Below are 17,001 nucleotides of genomic sequence, written 5' to 3'. Positions count from 1 at the left end.
TTCTCTTCTTTCCTCTCCCATTAATCATCTCACAAGCCCTCACATTTATCTGGTGACCTTGAAGAGGGGCCCAACTATTGGATTAAACTAGCTCCACCTCCAGCAGCTACAAGAGTAACATGTTGCTCACACACTGATGATCAGTATTAATATCTAATGATCTCATATGTAAGAATGATATACTTTAACTACATTTACTGCTAATACTTTTACTTTTACTTCAGTAGGGTTTTTCATGCCGGACCTGTACTTGTAATGAAATATTTGAATGCCGCTGTATTGGTACTTTTACTTGAGTAAAGTATCTAAATAGCTCATCATCCACCATTGCCCACTGATGTGCTTTAATCAGCACATTTTAGTTGCTTGCTGGAGAGCTTATAACTAATTGTTAAGGGTTGCCATGGTGAAAAGTTACTTCTTTCATTCCAAGTTCTGTATTTTTGTACACTTTTATGGAATTGTTTGACCTTTTTCACATTCCAGTATACAGTTGGTTGTTTTTTTTCTTCTTCTTGCTTCAGTTTGATGTTTCACTCTGCAGAATGATGTATGTGCAGAGTTTGACACTAGACGGCTGTTTTCACATCCATCTGCAGAGATTGTAAAGTTTCTCTGCGCTCACCTACAATCTAAATTAAAGGCATGAACCCACGAACATAATTTATGATATCACAAATACCTTAGAGCCAATCCAGTGATCCAGTATGCAGTTTACACAAATGTGCAAACTTGAAGCCTCCAGTGCACAAATACTGATAATGAAATCTGCAGTTAATTTGGAGATATATATATATTTGGATTTTTATTGAGGGAGGAAGAGATTATGTCTTAAATGGATTTTTAAGGATTGAACTTTTTGTGAAAAAACAGCATATTAGACTCATATAAGTCAAAGCAGCACTCTTATATCTTAGGTAAAATACTACAATATAATAATACATATATTATAATAAAGTTCAACATTTGAAACTTTACTTAAATGAAAGTACAGACATATTATCCGCAAAATGTATTCATTTCATACAGCAGAATGGACCCTGTCAATGTTATTAATATTCTTATTAATGATTCATGATCATATAAGCAAATTTTCATAGTTGTACCCAGTTAATTTCAATTACTTTATATCCTGAAGGGCATTTTAGTTCATAACAATTTCTGAGATCATCACATGTTTTGTGTAGGAGCTCATGTTAAATGATGTAGAAGAGTAAAGAATAGTTCCCTCTTAAATGTAGTGCAGTCCTGTGCCAGAAAATGGTTGAAATACGCAATAAAGTACATAAAAATGGTTCTGAGTACAATAACATACTGAGTGCATGTCCACAGCACTATTTTGCAGGTTTTGTGGTATTACTCTTTAATAAGATGGTTTTTAAGTTGTAAGAAATGCCTTTATTAATAGTTAAAAAGCTCCTAATGTGTTATATAGATCAGTTATATGATGTTTACTAGAACATGTTTACATACTTATAATAGTTATTTATTATGCTGAGGATACTTTAATGCTTGTAACTTTTAATTTGAATTCAGGACTTTAACTATTTCTACATTGAAGTATTATGACTTGACTAGCTTAAAACGTTAAAGGTAGTTGGACCCATACTTTCTTTTTTCAGTTATGTTTTTGTTTCAGTTTTGTTTTTCCTGAATCTTGATGACTAGAAATCAGTTTTTATTGTCTCTCTTTATTGTTCCTCATGAGCTCACTTCTCTTCCAACCAACTTACATCAGTCCTGCTTTCTGGTTGTATTTAACTTACTCTGTAATTTCCTCTGTATTCCCATCTGTCTCTATGTAAGCCACAGTGTCACATGTTGAACCTACATTCTCATACCAGGGTTACAATTGTTGTTCAGTTGCTCCTCATTAATCAATTGTAAATCAAGATAATTTCTTGAATTGATAATAGATATTGTGATGTTCCTCACAGGCTGAAATAATGTTCATAGTCATGAGTGAATTTGTAGAAATGCAGAAGTACTTAGAAGAACTTAAAATAATCTTTTAATGTGACTGTAAATGTTAAATAGTAACAGCATGTACACAGAATAATCACAATAATAATATTGTAGGTTATCTATTTCATTTTATTAAATACAGACCACACATAGTAAGTTGAGGAGTTTTATAAACAACATATTGCAAAGGTCAACCAAAACAGAATTCATTAGTCTGATGGTGTTATAGATAATGTTGTTATAATGTTTTATGTGCTGGAATAATGGTGTAGTGTCGTTGTCCCATCCATAAATACAGAAACCTCTATGATTTAAATCAGTTTATGTGAAAGGAAAAAAAACATCTGGTAAATAACTGCTGTAAGTTTTTTATGTCACCAATGATTTAAGACAGAAGCAGTGACAATAACAGGAAAGAATCAGAAAGTGTGCTTTCATGTGCACACTACTGAATTATTAATTATTTGTCTCATGTCATTTGGATCAACTCGGTGTCTTCAGATAAACTGTCCCTGAATCGAGACACTCAGAAGTAGTTTGATACTTGAGAAAATGCACCTCCAAAACCATAAAGTGAGCATTGAGTTGCATGAACTGCTGCCAGAACACATTTTACATACTGTTAATATTTTCCTTAATTCAGATTTAATTCTCTATGGAAATGAAATATTTTTTCCTGTGTGGCCTCCAAGATAAATGAGCACAAGAAACTCAAACACACTCCTGTTTCTCGCTAAGGCTTAAGAATGCAATGTAGTATCCAGACATGTTGCTTTGACCAATTTTATTAAAAGAAACACAAAATAAACAGAACAACTACATTAAGTTATATATTAAAGAGGGCTTGTTTATATACAAGGCAAACTCTGAACATAGGACATCGAGAAAATCCTGAAGACAAGGAGAAAAATAGATGCACACAGGTTGTCGATGATCTTGCAAGGAATGCATCTGGCCACGACCACGATGGATTCTGGCTTACATGCAGGCAACAGCGGTGAAACAACCAACAATGTTTAAGGTTTCTAAAGCAATCCAACAAGATTTGAAGGCAGACCTACAATAAGGGACGCTAACTCAACCAAGAAAGTGTAAAACAATTGTGTTGAAAGTTTGGAGGCACAGTTTTCACAGCCATCTAGAAGATTTACAATGTTTATTCTAACTAATTGTGTCCAGACATCTTACTCCAAATGACTAGGATGAAAGAGAATTCCACACAGTACCATGATTCAACAACAGGGAAAAAGATGCAGGTGGTCTCAAAGCCTGGTCAGCAGCAACCATTTGTTTATTTCTCTACACAAACATAACCATCTCTTGCTCAACACATGGTACGTGTGAAACAGAGCTCAGCTCTTTTTCAACGTTTCTTGGAAATTGTATAATTCATTGCAACCAACTGCTACAACTACGTCATCTTGCAATCCAGCTTCTGACTAGCTCACTGCCAAGCCAGCTTTCGTCGTACCTCACTAAAAACACCAAAAACAAAACTGAACAAAATGCTCCCAGGAAATTGACAATAATACTGTGCGGATGAAAAGCATGTGTCAAATCTTATCATAAACCCATTAGAGAAAGTGACTATAACTTTCTACCATTATCTCCTATTCTTGTCACTTTTTTCTCACTTTCCTCCATCACATCTCTTCTCCTAGAATTCCTCTTCCAAAATATCCCAAGAAGAGGGCACTGTGGGACGCTGTCTAATGTGACGGCTTTCAAAATAGTTCTGGTTGTTAATTAAGGTCACTTTCTGTGTGGGCGGGGTGCGTCACCATGAGTCTCAGGGGCAGAGGCTGGAGGACAGGAATGAGACTTAATACTGTTATGTTTGCCGAGTGCCTCGTCAAAGTCCAGTTGGTGGCCGCTGACTGTGATGTCCATGCAGCCGTGATAAAAGGCCGTCACAGGGGTAGCAGGTAATGGGACATTGTCTGAGAGAAAGAAACAATGAGGAATATAAATGTACAGCAGATATATTGGTATAGGTGTAATACATATATGTATGTATATATGTTGCAGTACAATAATACTAAACATGTAGTTGACATCATTTAAGAACAGTATTTCCATTACGTAGTTTGTTACTGTTGTGATACTGTAGCATTGGTAAGTTTATTTCCCAACAGTAAAGTGTCCCAATCATTTCTTACCTTGGTTCCAATACTAAAAAAAATTGGCCATATCACTATAAGACTTTTCAAACTCTCAAACATCAACATCAGTATCTGCCTCAAAATCCTGAGTTGGTCAGAATAGTAAATATTTTCAAAGCCAAGTTCATGACGTACTTTGCAATTCAAAAATTGAAAACAAGACACCACAAAACTGAGGGAAAACACACTAACTCTAGTGTGGTGCTGCCTCAGGAGCAGACGTTAAAAAACAGGGAAGCGACACACTCATAATTCCAAAGAAAGATAAGAACTGCCTTCTTAGGATGATGACACAACAGTTTTTGGATTTTAAAAAAATTACTTCTGAAAACTGGATTAATCTGGTTCAGTGTTGTTCAAAACATGAGCTGTCACACTGTTGGACTGCATGTTGACTGACGTTGGATACGGTATCACAGTATAAAGAAACGCAAGATGCAAGATATTCCAGCACACACCAGAACAGAAGTACTTTACTCACTTATTTTATTTAGTCATGATTTAACAACATCTGTTAGTGCTGTTTGTTCAGGCGGATGGAGAGTAACTGATAAAAATGTTTTCATGTACTTGAGCTTTTTTGAATACATTAAAAACATCTGTAATTTTACTTTCACTTAGGTAGATTCAGTAGAGTTCAGTTTACAGCTTTTCAGTTACAATATGACGATGCAGTATTTAATTTAAGTTAATACTGCAGTACTTTTTACTAGCTGATTTATAACTGACCTGGTATCCCCCCAATGTAGGTGCTGACGGAGTTCTGCATGGTGGAGTTGAGGCGCTCCAGTGCCTCCTGCAGGGCATTAGACTCCATGTAGGTCACAGTGGAGGAGTTGGCTGAGATTTGGATTCCTGTTGAAGTTACATTCAGCTGCACCGTCAGCCGGTCGGGGTAACAAAACATGAAAGTGTCCAGCTTTGCCACGGAAACACCGTCTAAGAATACTTGAAGGTTCTGGAGCAGAGAAAGAGACACAATTGCAAGCTTTAAGTATGTGTGTTTGTGTATTGTATGTGAATTAGCCTGCATGTGAAATTGCAAATGTGCTTCTTTTGTTTTTTAAAACAACACATGAAAATTAACTCACAGCATCGTCGTCTCCCTGCGTTACCACAGCGACCGATAGGGGAACTGTGTTGTTGTGGACAAGAGCAAAGAGGACCCCTGTGCTGCTGGACAGACGTATGTTCATACTCACATCCACATTCCAGCTCCCAGACTCACCTAATTGCACACAAACAGACACACACACACAGGAAAAAGCAAATGTATATTATACTTATATTTCTGAAAATGTACAAACATGTCCATTTGCTTGGTCTCAACTTTAAAAAAGTATGTTCCTAACTTCCTGAGTTCAGTCATGACATGGCATATATTGGGATTTACACAGATGCAACAACTACAATGGAACCTACTGTATGTCTGTTTTGTACCTAAGCTGGTCTACATTGCTAGATACTGTACTTAATGCTTTTGAAACCCATCAGGCGAGACTAGGGACTTCCTGTGTGGAGTTTTTATGAGCTCCACATCTGTTTCCTCCTTCAGTTTCCTCCCACCCTGAAACATATGCATGTCAGATAATACTAATCAAGGCACCATCCTCTAGATCTGGTTCTGGCGCCGTGGCTGCTTATTGCGTCTATATAGGTATAATGGATGAAATACAGAGGCTGAATCCCCATGGGTATTAATAAAGTATAGCTTAACTTACTCACTGTAGTCAATGTTGAAGTGTGCCAGTCCTGCACCAGTGAAGAAAGATCCTCGTTCAACATACACAAAGCAGTGTTTACTCTCCTTCTCCTGGATAACCTCCTTTACCCCAGATGCCCCCTGGTTCATCAGGTTCCATCCCCGGATGCAGCCATCAAGTCGAGGATTGATCTAATGGACGGATGGATAAACTGAGTAAACCACTGGATTGGAGCTTGTCCAATGTAAATTCCTACATATTTACTTCACTCTGTGATGAAATTGATAGCTTCCAGGCCAGGTCGGCTTACAGGTTTGATGACGTTGTCAGTGCGATTGGGCAGACCAGCGATGTAGACCTTGGTCTCCAGTTTGCCATTAACTGAAGTAAAGAGACTGTCAGGGCTGTTGATGCTCATTACAGCTTCCTTGCTGATCTTCACGCTGATGCTGCTCTCCAGTTCATCCACAGAGATCTGCATGTTACATATAGCACTGCTATCATATCCCACCTTACTGAAGCTAAACACAGTTTAATACAATCACAACGACGCATAACTACCACAACAGAACCTACTTCTGATCAAATCAATTTGTATAAATTAGCAGTAGTGGACAGAGTTGATGTACTGGATTTACCGGATTACAGCTCTTTCTTACCACATGCCACTGTCCATCATTAATGGCTTTGCCTCCACTGGTAACCTTGAATGTGTGCTGGTTTTTGAACTGGACTTCAATGTGACCTCCCCTCAGCCCCAGCATGAACCATGAGTCCTGAGAGGACTCAGCATACAAAACGACTCCCTCCGGATCAAATGTGCGAAAGTCAAACTCTGCTGCAAACCTAACAGCCAATAACAAAAAGACAGAAATATGAGTTTACACAGTAATCTAACTAAAGGTGTCACTATATACAAATGTAACTGCATTGCCCACACCAGTCCCAGTCTCAGCTCAATCACTGTAGATAAGTATACTTCACATTTGGATTCTCATATAAAATGTCTTTTTTTTTTTTAATTAAAAGGGTCCCATCAATATGAGTCATCATGAGCCGCTCCTCTTTCAATATCATTATTACTTTAGATTATATTTTAATGTGCTGATTTTTCCCTCTTCTCCACAACACTGTTATGTGATGACAGACTGCATATAACTTTTCATTTTGTTCTTTCCTCTACCTGCGACCCTGCAGTCTACTCACGTTCATGAATAGTTGTGAATATATTAGAGTTGAAAATAGAAAAAGAATAATAAATCCCCAAAGAAGTAAACCTGACAAATATAAACCTCCATCTTACATGTCTTTGATATGTGAATGGGACTTTCCACGTATTTACTGATTTATTCCATTACATTATGGTAGAAAATAAATTCCTAAAGCAAATTGCTTGGGGAAGGTAAAAGTTGAAAATCATACCTGTTTTTATTGTTGTCAAAGTAACATTTTAGTTTCATATATGCTGAGATGAAAACAAATTTAAACCTCTGAGTCCAAGTCAAACTCTTGCTTCTAAGGTCAAGGATGAAGCTTCCCTCTGGGACTGAATCATCTATCTGTTATGACATGTCTATCTCAGCCAACTGTCGAGTCTCATACTAAAAACAGAAGTAACTTCTGAAATAACTCTTATTAACTAAACATAATTTGAACTGGAAAAGAATACTCTTTTGGGAAATTAAGTACACTACATTTTTGTGTATGTGTAAGAAAGACACTCACTTTGTGTTCTCTGGCAGACGAAAACGTAGATAAATGACAGGAAGCCCTGTGAATTGCTCGCCCAGGTAAAGCATCTCAGGATGTTTATAGTCATAGAGCTCGACACAAACTGGGATACTTTGGCAGAATCGCTCATCCTCCCCCAAACGAAGACCCTTACGGCCGTCACAGTGGCAAGTGTAGCTGCCCACTGAGTTTATACAAATGCCATCACACACATTCAGCTCGCACTCGTCCACATCTGCAACGACAGGAACAGTCATATTTTTATTCAAGTCACAGTCATATTTTAAAACCCACATAGACCACTTGAGTCACAAATTAAGGATGCAACATGTTTTTTTTGTATAGGAACAGGTCCCATCTCCCACTGTGTAGTAGGAAAAAGAATGTGTACGTGCCCTTTCTCTCTGTATTGGATTATGGCGATGGTATTTATAGACATTCTCCTATCTCTAATCTTAAACATCTGGATGCTGTCTTTCACTCAGCTCTTACTGACGGCCCATATGGCACCCATCACTGTGTCTTTTATCAGGACAGTAGGATGGCTCTCGCTCTCTGTCAGGCAAGATCAACACTGTTATCTATTCATTTATAAAGGACTATTTCAAAAACTGCCACCATATTTATTGTTACTCCTGAACCCCAGATATTCTGCTTTAAACACCCGTTCTCAGGACTAGCTGACACTATATTTTCCTGCAGTAAAGCCTAATCTTGGAAAGACATCCTTCAGATATTTCACCCGATTTGTCTGGAATAATTACAGATTACTGACTGAAACTTGACATATTTGATTAGAGGTTCAAATGATTTTAGATGTGACTATTTTACAAAATATGCTTGTAGTTGTTTTCCTTTTTATACACACACCAAGGATAATTTGCATGCACTTACTTACAATTTGTCATGTTGTTGTCTATATGAATGTATATAATGTATAAATCTCTGCTATGTTTATACTTTATATTGCACTACCATTATCACAATACATTTATGTATTCTTTTTTACACTATACTCAGGTTTCCCTCACAAATGAGATCTGGCTCTCAATGTGATTTTCTGATCAAATAAAGAATAAACTTACAGGCAGTGATCTTTGGTACAACGTGTCAGTGTGTGTGAGTGGGATTTTAACCAAGAAATTCTGTTGCACACTATTCTCTGCTTTGCTACGTGATCTGAGCTTTGTTGGTCAGATTATATGACTTGAGGAGGTTAGACAGGAAGAGTTATTTCAGGTCTCACCATCGCAGGTTTTTGAAGTGAAGTTGTACTTGAATCCTGCGGGACACTGACACTCGTACATGCCCGGTGTGTTGACACATTTAGCCGGGTGTTCACAAATACTGGGGAACATCAGGCATTCATTGTGATCTGGAAAAGTATACAGAGAGTGACAAAGAACAAATGGTTTTTTGAGACTTTAGAATATGAAACATCTGAGTCCTGATGAAATGGCACATGGATGAATCAATGTGACTTAAAATGAGATCAACAAAAAAAAACATATGCTTACATTTAAAAGAAGCATGAGCATGAGGAGAAAATTAAACATAGCAGACAGTAAACACAACTTAAATATGAAAATAATGCAGTTGAGGTTTCAGCAGCCAACTCTCAAATCTAGTGCCAGAGTTTCTTTGAATGTAGCACTCTTCACCATTAAATAGATGAAAATTAACCAACGTTGAGCCATTTAAGTAAGTAAAGACAAAAAGCTGTTAAAACGTTTGATCATCATAAATGTAATACCTGTGTTTTGAACTGTTTGTTCAACCAAATAAGTAATTTGTAGATGTCTCTTTGGGTTCTGTCACAGAGGCATTTTTTTGTATTTGGACATATGGACTTAAAAAAACATTAATTGAAGACTCAAAAATAGAATGGACAGATTTTTTATTTTTTAATCTTTAACTGCAGCCCAAAAAATAGTTATAATAGTATAGTATTCTTTGGAAAATGGTTGACAGTAATGTACAATTTGGGATTTGTATTTACATGGAAATTCCCTTAAGGCATCAAAAAAATTGAGAGCAAATGTACCAAAATGACTCAGTCCATGTTTGTGAAGACTTTGTACTGAACAACATTCAACACACTCAAAGACAAACAGTAACTGAACTGCCTCCATGCAAAGAAAAGAGGACAGCTAGGAAAAAATACGGAAATGAGACAACAAGCAATGACAAATAATAAGCCGGTACTAACAGCCAAGATGGCCTGTTTACAGCAAAAGGATGGACTATCTATTCAGATGCCTTAAAACCAATTCTTTCCCACTCTTTTACGTAAGAGGTCAGCCTCAGAAATAACAAATGGCTCAGGCCCCGAGGACAGCAACAGCTGGGCGATCAGAGATTTGTTATTAAATGCATAGGGTCCCACCATTAATATGAATAAATATGAAAGAAAGAAGTGGACGTGGGTGTTTGTGTGTGTGTGTGTGTGTGTGTATGTGCATGCGTGTGTGCGCCCGTGCATGTGTGTGTGTGTTTGCTCAGCTGCTGAACAGCACGTTATAGGAGGTACATTTCTACTATAGTGTCTTCATATATCACACGCACACAAATACAGCTTTACACAGTTCATTACAGTTTAGATGCACAAATTAAATCAAATGAAGTCTCACCCACGCAGTTGACTTTATCACTGATGAAGAAGCCCTCGTCACACCTGCAGTGGAAGCTACCAGGGATGTTGTAACATTTCTGGTTACATCCTGCTGGAAACTCTGGATCTGAACATTCATCAATGTCTGCACAGTGAACAAATCACACCACAACATGAGAAGCCAGCATATTTGTTTTTCAAAGCTGTATTATCCATTTAAAGACTGACTTTATTTGAAAGGCTTTTTGTGACCGATACATGTTCACACTTAAGTACATATATCTTCTAAAAGAGGGCTCACCATTCTCGCAGCGTGGCCCCTTCCAGCCTGGCTTACAAACACATGTGAAGGAGGCCTGGCCATCCACGCAGCGCTCCGAACCCTCCTTGTAGCATGGAAACGGTGTGCACTGATTACTGATCTCTGCCACACAACAAACCACAAACAGGATATGATCAAAACATAATCAAGACATTAACCGTATTAAAATGTTTTAACAAAATCTATGTGGATCAATCAATCAATTAATCATGATTGATTGATTGATTGATCTATGTGGATGATAAACAATGACAGGTGACAGCAGCCAACACAGTTTTAGATCTACCGTACAGCTTTAATTGCATATTCATGTCAGCTTTAGCCATAATGAAAAGTGAGGCTAATATCAATTAGCCTAACATAAAAATGCAAACATCTTCCACTACAAAGCTCCTCACCTGTCACACAGGTGCGAAGGTCCGATGGGATGGCAGAATCTGAGTTGTGGTTGCTGATGCCGACACGGTGTGAACCCAGGCACACTTTAAACAAAGAGAGTTTTTATAAGAAAGGGGCTGGTGAAGGCAAAACAAAAATATGAATTAAAACATATTAAGTGGCAAAATAAATTAAAATAAACATTGTGGAAAACTTACCAACATACTTGGGGTAAAAGTATTCCTGAAAAGAGAAATGAGAGTGTGAATTATGCAGTGCATTCTTCAACTTCAGTGTATTTTTTGTCTTAGTTGTAATATTAATTAATTAGTGTCTTGTTATTAATTGTATGTATGTATTGTATGTAAGTATTAAACGTTGCAGCTGCAGGTAGTCTCATGTCCTGGCAGGTGTGTTGCCTGTCTTGTGTTCATTCAAATAGAACCTTTAAAACAACATCTGACTAAATCTACATTGCATTTTCATTTTTTCTTTATAATCCTGGACAGATATGAAACTTTTATATAGTGACATGAGGGTACATGTTAATGCCTACACAAACATTATTCTTCCACATCCTCTGTTTCACCCATCTCTAATTTTCATTTCTTCTTCTTCCCAGAAAGCAGCTAAACCGTGAGGTCAGGGGTCACCCCTTTTTCTTACTGTCTCCGGCTGGTTCTCGAAGATCTCCCTGGCCTCCTCCTTGTTGCACAACTCCTCAATGCACTCCCTTTCTAGGTTGCCCTTCTTGCTCTCCTCAAACAGAGAGTTGGCTCTCCTGTGCCTGCTCAGGAAGTGGGAAGCTGTGCTCTGGCTCAGGACTAAGAAATAAATTGACACACAAGCACACAATCATTTAATTTCATTGTCAATGTTATTTGCATGTTTACTGTAACACCCAATTACAATAATCGGGACTTATTACTGCGCATGTGTGATTAATACATCAAAGTAGGCATATGCAGCTACATTATAACAACACATGACTGATCCCAGCAGGAATTTAAGTCCTCTGTTTCTTCATGACAGATGGCTGATGTGGCTGGGGGGCCTGTATGGATAGACTGGACAACCTAATTATGATTTGGCCTGGAAAAAAAGGTCATTGCGAAACCGTTATTTCCAAGAAATGACCTCTAGTTGTTGTAACACGCAGCTCCAAGCATTTTTTTTCTCCTTTACGGTGTGAAAAAAAAAGGAAAAAAAGGGGGGAGTCATGACCTCCGCACACTTTCTGTTCTCCGTGTTAGAAAAGTAATTACTCAACTTTGAACAAGGTTTCCAAATATGCAGGCTGTGTCTTTTCAACGGGGACGACTGGGGTTTAAATAAAAGTAAAGTAAACTCTAGATGTTTGTTAATTAAAGTAACACGTAAGAGTTCAGATAGAAACACTGACGTACTTACATCGATAAGCATCGGAGAGCGTCACCAGAAATACGAGACAAGCCACGGTTTCCCCAAGTGCCCGTTTCTTTCTCCACATAGTCGAGCCGTTCTTCCTGCTAGGCCACGGTTTGGCTCTGAGTAAAGACTGGCTGAGCACAGGTCCGTGTGAGGGGGGGAAAAACTTTATTCTTCCCGAAAGTGTTTTCGTAGAGAGAGAGAGAGAGAGAGAGAGAGAGAGAGAGAGAGAGAGAGAGAGAGGGAGAGGGAGAGAGAGAGAGAGAATGAGAGAGAGGGGAGAGGAGGGAGCTGCCAAGAGAGCAAAGAGGGATAGAGAGGGGTATGAGGGGAGAGGCAGCTAGAGAGCGCTGCAAACACATGCACACACATGCACATACATGCACACACGCACGCACATATTGTCATTGCATAAGAACATATACAACGAAATTTGGTTTGGCAGTCTTCCTCATTCATTAGCAGCAGCTCAATAGAAATAAAATATAATAGCCTAAAGAAATAAAGAAATAACTTAGAATGCAGTGCCAAGTCAATCGATCAGTAAAGTCAAAGTCAATAAAATCAATCAATAAAATCATAAGTCAATAAAGTCAATCAGTGAAATCATAGTCAATCAATAGGTCCAATAAGATCCACTATCGCACATGCACACAGGGTTTGTGCAGCTTGTTATGCTTGTTATTACATTGACTGATTGCGTATCTATCTGAAAAGTGCCGCACTTGTGAGATCACTTCTATTGTGATTTTTGAGACCCAAACCATGAGCCTAACCTTACAGGAAAACATCCCATTATTTTCTGCCGAGATGACTAACATGGGGATGACAGTTTTGGTAACTGGTGCAATATTGTTTCAGCCAGCAGCTGTGACACCAAGTAGGCTCCTTGTTTGAAAAGTAGAGCCAAATTCAGATGTGCCATGAACCTGCATTCTCTCTAATGGCCAACAGGGGGAGACTCCACTGGTTGCAAAAAAAAAAAAAAAGTCTGACTGTATATGGAAGTCTATGAGTAATTGATCCTACGTCTCACTTGATTTATTACCTCAGTAAACACTTTCCTGGTAAACTTATTGTGTCGATCATTAGTTTCAGGTCTTCTTCAATACATCATGATATTAATTTCATAATATGGTCCCATTTAGAGTAAAATAGTTGATGAAGCAGGATAGGGCGTTGCTGCATTGTGCTTGACAAGTCGCTTCCATGTCAACAATGCTAGTTAGGTAACAATGGTGTAACCCCAGATTCACAGATTAGGCATAGCTGTAGCCGTTGCTAATTCAGTCTGTTTTCCAATCATAAGATTTAACTGAAACATTTGGTTACCGATAAAGTCTGGTTCAGTATTTGGTTGTAATAAAAAAGAAATCGAATTTTCAGTTCTTCCTGGTACATCTCGTTTTCATGCTTTTAAGCCTGTTTTTCGCTAGTATAAATTAGCATTTGCATTATCACAGATGGCCACTAGACTGTAAATGCATCATGGAGCTAGCATTAGGGTTAGTTTAGCTCCACCCTCTCGTCCAGATATCATCATCACTTCTGGCTCCAAAAATGCCTAACTCAAGGCTTCAAAATGGGAGTCAACAAACATATCGGTGACCCCACTATTTTAACAGTCGATGTACGCAATGGGCGGCAGTGTAATTCTTTGGGGCAATTGTGCCCCATCCATGTACATCCACTAAAAGTGTTTGTTTTCGCCACTGACAGCACAACTGCCCCAAATGATTACATCACAGCCTGAACCCCAGCTGCCGGCTGAAGCACTCTCGCTCAATTCTGGACCAATTTCAAAAATTGTTGTCCCCATTAGTCACTGTCACAAAATGCCAGGAAATAAGTCGAAAAATCCTGAAGTTTCTCCTTAACCTATACCTCCATTCACACCTTATCCCTAACCTCAACCAGAACATCAGAAATTATGTTTTGCCTCATGACCAGACTTTGGTTCCCATGAGGACTACTTACTAGTCTCAACAAGTTTGGAGTTTATACTGGAAATGAGGTAACAAAAATGCACGCATACATGCACAAGCACACACACACACACACACACACACACACACACACACACACACACACACACACACATACACACACACACACACACACACACACACACACACACATTGCCATTGTCTACTTTCATGCATGCTTGATGCTGCCTTACTGGATGCTGGTTGGTTGAACTCATGCAGAAAATAGCTTTGCAAAATACAATATACCCGATAGGAGGGCCAGGGCACAAAGGATTTCTGGAAATATGGAGGGTTATTAACAACAAAGCTTGACCAATCAGCCAGTTATGCCTATTAGACAATATGTTTAATTTTTTAAAGAATAACCTGTTGTATGCAACCCACCATTCATCTATTTATCACTAGGTGCAAAACTTCACCTGTGCAATATAATGTATATTTTTATATCTAAAATTTGTCTCTCTTTTCATCTTCTCAACATTTTATTATTCCAATGGAAATTAGATACTCTAATTGGAACAAGAAACCAAATTTCACTGCTTTTAAAGTTGCCATCTGTTGTGCATGTGACAATAAAAGCAGACCCACACAGGCCCGACACATCTGCTGCCAACTGAGGTCATATTTTCAACATTGAAATAATGTAAAAGTGACTAGAGGAGACGTGCTATGCAACTGACAACAAAAATGGACAATTCATTCATCCATTTTATAAACAAATGATCACCTTTAATGGACAGAGTCAATTTTTTTCAAACCTGTCTTAAAACAACAGTCAGGTGCCCATATGAACAGTGAAAGAGGTTTTCTGTGCTCTTATCTCCCCTTCTGTTCATACTAACTGTTAAAATATACCCTTCAAATGTGCTTTCAATGTAAGTGATGGTGGCCACAGGGTGTTCACACTGTCATAAGCAGTCTGGGTTAGTCATATCAAGTGGAAGGATATCTGACACCTTTACAGTCTTACTTTTTTAGATTCAAATTATATCTTTGTGTTTCCTCTGACAACGTTTCCTGTGTTTCATTAATAGTGGTTTATAGTGTCTGGCTCCTGTGACTTTTTTCTCTCCAAAGCCATTCATGCAGAATGGCTCATGCATTTAACTGATTGACACAATAAATGAAGAATGGGGGGAAATAAATTCAAAGAAAGACTAAGACTTGAATAGATGCTTTCAAACTATTTTGGCAACTTATTTCAGCAGGACATCAATTTTAGGCTGTATGGGTGATACTGATTTCGATTTCTGTAGACAAATGAGAAAGTCAGTGGACCATACTGTCAAATAGCTTATCATTATTTAGAGGGCGTTGCCTTACAGGACTGTACTTCATTTGTCTGACATTGATCAAGAGACCTTTTTTCACAGCTATTTGCCTTGTAATAGCAGGAAATGCACAGGTGGAACTAATAACATTAAAGGTTGAATATGTAGAATATTTATTAAAAGCTATATTTTTAAAAAAATAATACAGCCACGGGGCGTTTTGAGGGGTACAGAATGAAAGTATTGCTTTTCCATAAAAAAAATATTTAGTCTGAATTAATATTTTTAAATTTTTTTGACGGGTTCGACAATGACGTTCTGACACGTTCTGTGTACACTGTACCAGCCAATTAGCGACCGGAATTGCGGGTTGCCAGGGTTGTCTGTTGTTCCGGTGCAGCTACTGTAGGCTGGCACTGGGTGAAATGGAGTTGTAAACAAACACGGCCGTGTTGGACTCACTAAAACCAGCGTTTTTTGCTCTCAAGTACAACTTTTCATCACAAAACTTCGAAGGTAAGACAGAATATCTGTTAGTCACTGTAAATAAGTGGTTGTTTACCTTTGTATGCTGCTGGTTCACTGAGTTTTTAGCGCAATAATAGTGGTATTGTTGAACTCGCCAGGGTCTTAGCTTTCATATGAGATGCTATTTGTTTGTGTACCATGAAGTATCAAAACGGTAGCAATGGAAATGTGGAGAGTGGGTTGACTTTCTGACGCTATTCGGATTTTGATATTTGATCATTAACCTCTTAATGCACGCTGTTCCATTCACGGGACGGGACGGATGTTAGGAGGTAGCCACACGGTCTTCTGAATGTTTTAAACACCAACCCTTAAACATATATACTCATGCCGTACATTGTTGGAAAGCTTAGATTGTTCTGATTCATTCAAGACCACTCACGACTTATATGGTTGCTCACAGCCGTAATAGTATTACCGATTAGCTCGGCTAGCCACTCAGCTAAGTGAGAAAAGCTATAATGCCTACATACCTTCAAAGTCTTCCCTTTATCCACAACGATCATCTTATGACTCAGGACTTTCTGTACAGCTCGCCAAGTATCCATTCTTGTGAAATATGAAATCCGTTTTCATAAAACCGGAATATTTTCCTCAATATGTCCATGTATTTAGTCCAACACCTAACGTAATAACACAAATAACAAACCATATACGGTCCGTTTACGTCATTTCCTGACCTGCACGTCCATCTCAGAGTACACGTGACTAGATGTTTACGACCGTGAGCCTCTTCTGCTTCTGACGACACCACACACAAGCCAATCGGTGTTTAGGATTAGGCAGTACATGCAGAGACATTGCTGATACTCCCACTGGCGTTACAATGTAATGTACCTCGGTGGTTTCAAGTCAGTTACAGCGAGGGTATGTTCGCTTCCTGTTTTCAAAATAAAAGCACCAACTCTATCGTTATGGTTTTCTTAATAATAAAA

The 17,001-nt window shown here is 38.3% G+C and overlaps 1 protein-coding gene and 1 long non-coding RNA gene across 2 annotated transcripts; one reads left to right on the top strand and one right to left on the bottom strand.

The window, feature by feature from the left end:
- The first annotated feature begins 2,048 nt into the window (after positions 1-2,048).
- Positions 2,049-3,461, top strand: LOC128363424 (uncharacterized). The gene is made up of 2 exons (XR_008321664.1): positions 2,049-2,338; positions 2,378-3,461. It is a non-coding gene; the product is annotated as an uncharacterized LOC128363424 (long non-coding RNA).
- On the bottom strand, positions 2,735-12,478 carry pros1 (protein S). The gene is made up of 14 exons (XM_053324388.1): positions 12,283-12,478; positions 11,539-11,696; positions 11,091-11,115; positions 10,893-10,976; positions 10,474-10,596; positions 10,192-10,317; positions 8,808-8,936; positions 7,556-7,796; positions 6,490-6,676; positions 6,141-6,305; positions 5,853-6,021; positions 5,219-5,355; positions 4,857-5,085; positions 2,735-3,905 (listed from the first exon to the last, which is right to left on the bottom strand). The coding sequence occupies exons 1-14, from the start codon at positions 12,359-12,361 to the stop codon at positions 3,718-3,720; spliced, it is 2,040 nt and encodes a 679-aa protein (XP_053180363.1). The 5' UTR covers positions 12,362-12,478; the 3' UTR covers positions 2,735-3,717.
- Between the last annotated feature and the right edge of the window lie 4,523 nt (positions 12,479-17,001).

Source organism: Scomber japonicus, chromosome 1 (assembly GCF_027409825.1).
Source record: "Scomber japonicus isolate fScoJap1 chromosome 1, fScoJap1.pri, whole genome shotgun sequence".
Taxonomy (NCBI): domain Eukaryota; kingdom Metazoa; phylum Chordata; class Actinopteri; order Scombriformes; family Scombridae; genus Scomber; species Scomber japonicus.
Note: the sequence above shows the minus strand (reverse complement) of the source record. Positions and strands in the feature narration are given on the sequence as shown.

What these genes read in the sequence shown, in the direction of transcription:
- pros1 (XM_053324388.1), bottom strand. Translation starts at nt 12,361, where the DNA reads ATGTGGAGAAAGAAACGGGCACTTGGGGAAACCGTGGCTTGTCTCGTA. An exon ending in CCTTCGCACCTGTGTGACAG is followed by an intron (nt 10,597 to 10,892) that starts GTGAGGAGCTTT and finishes GTTGTGTGGCAG; the next exon opens with AGATCAGTAATCAGTGCACA. An exon ending in GGGGCCACGCTGCGAGAATG is followed by an intron (nt 10,318 to 10,473) that starts GTGAGCCCTCTT and finishes TTCACTGTGCAG; the next exon opens with ACATTGATGAATGTTCAGAT.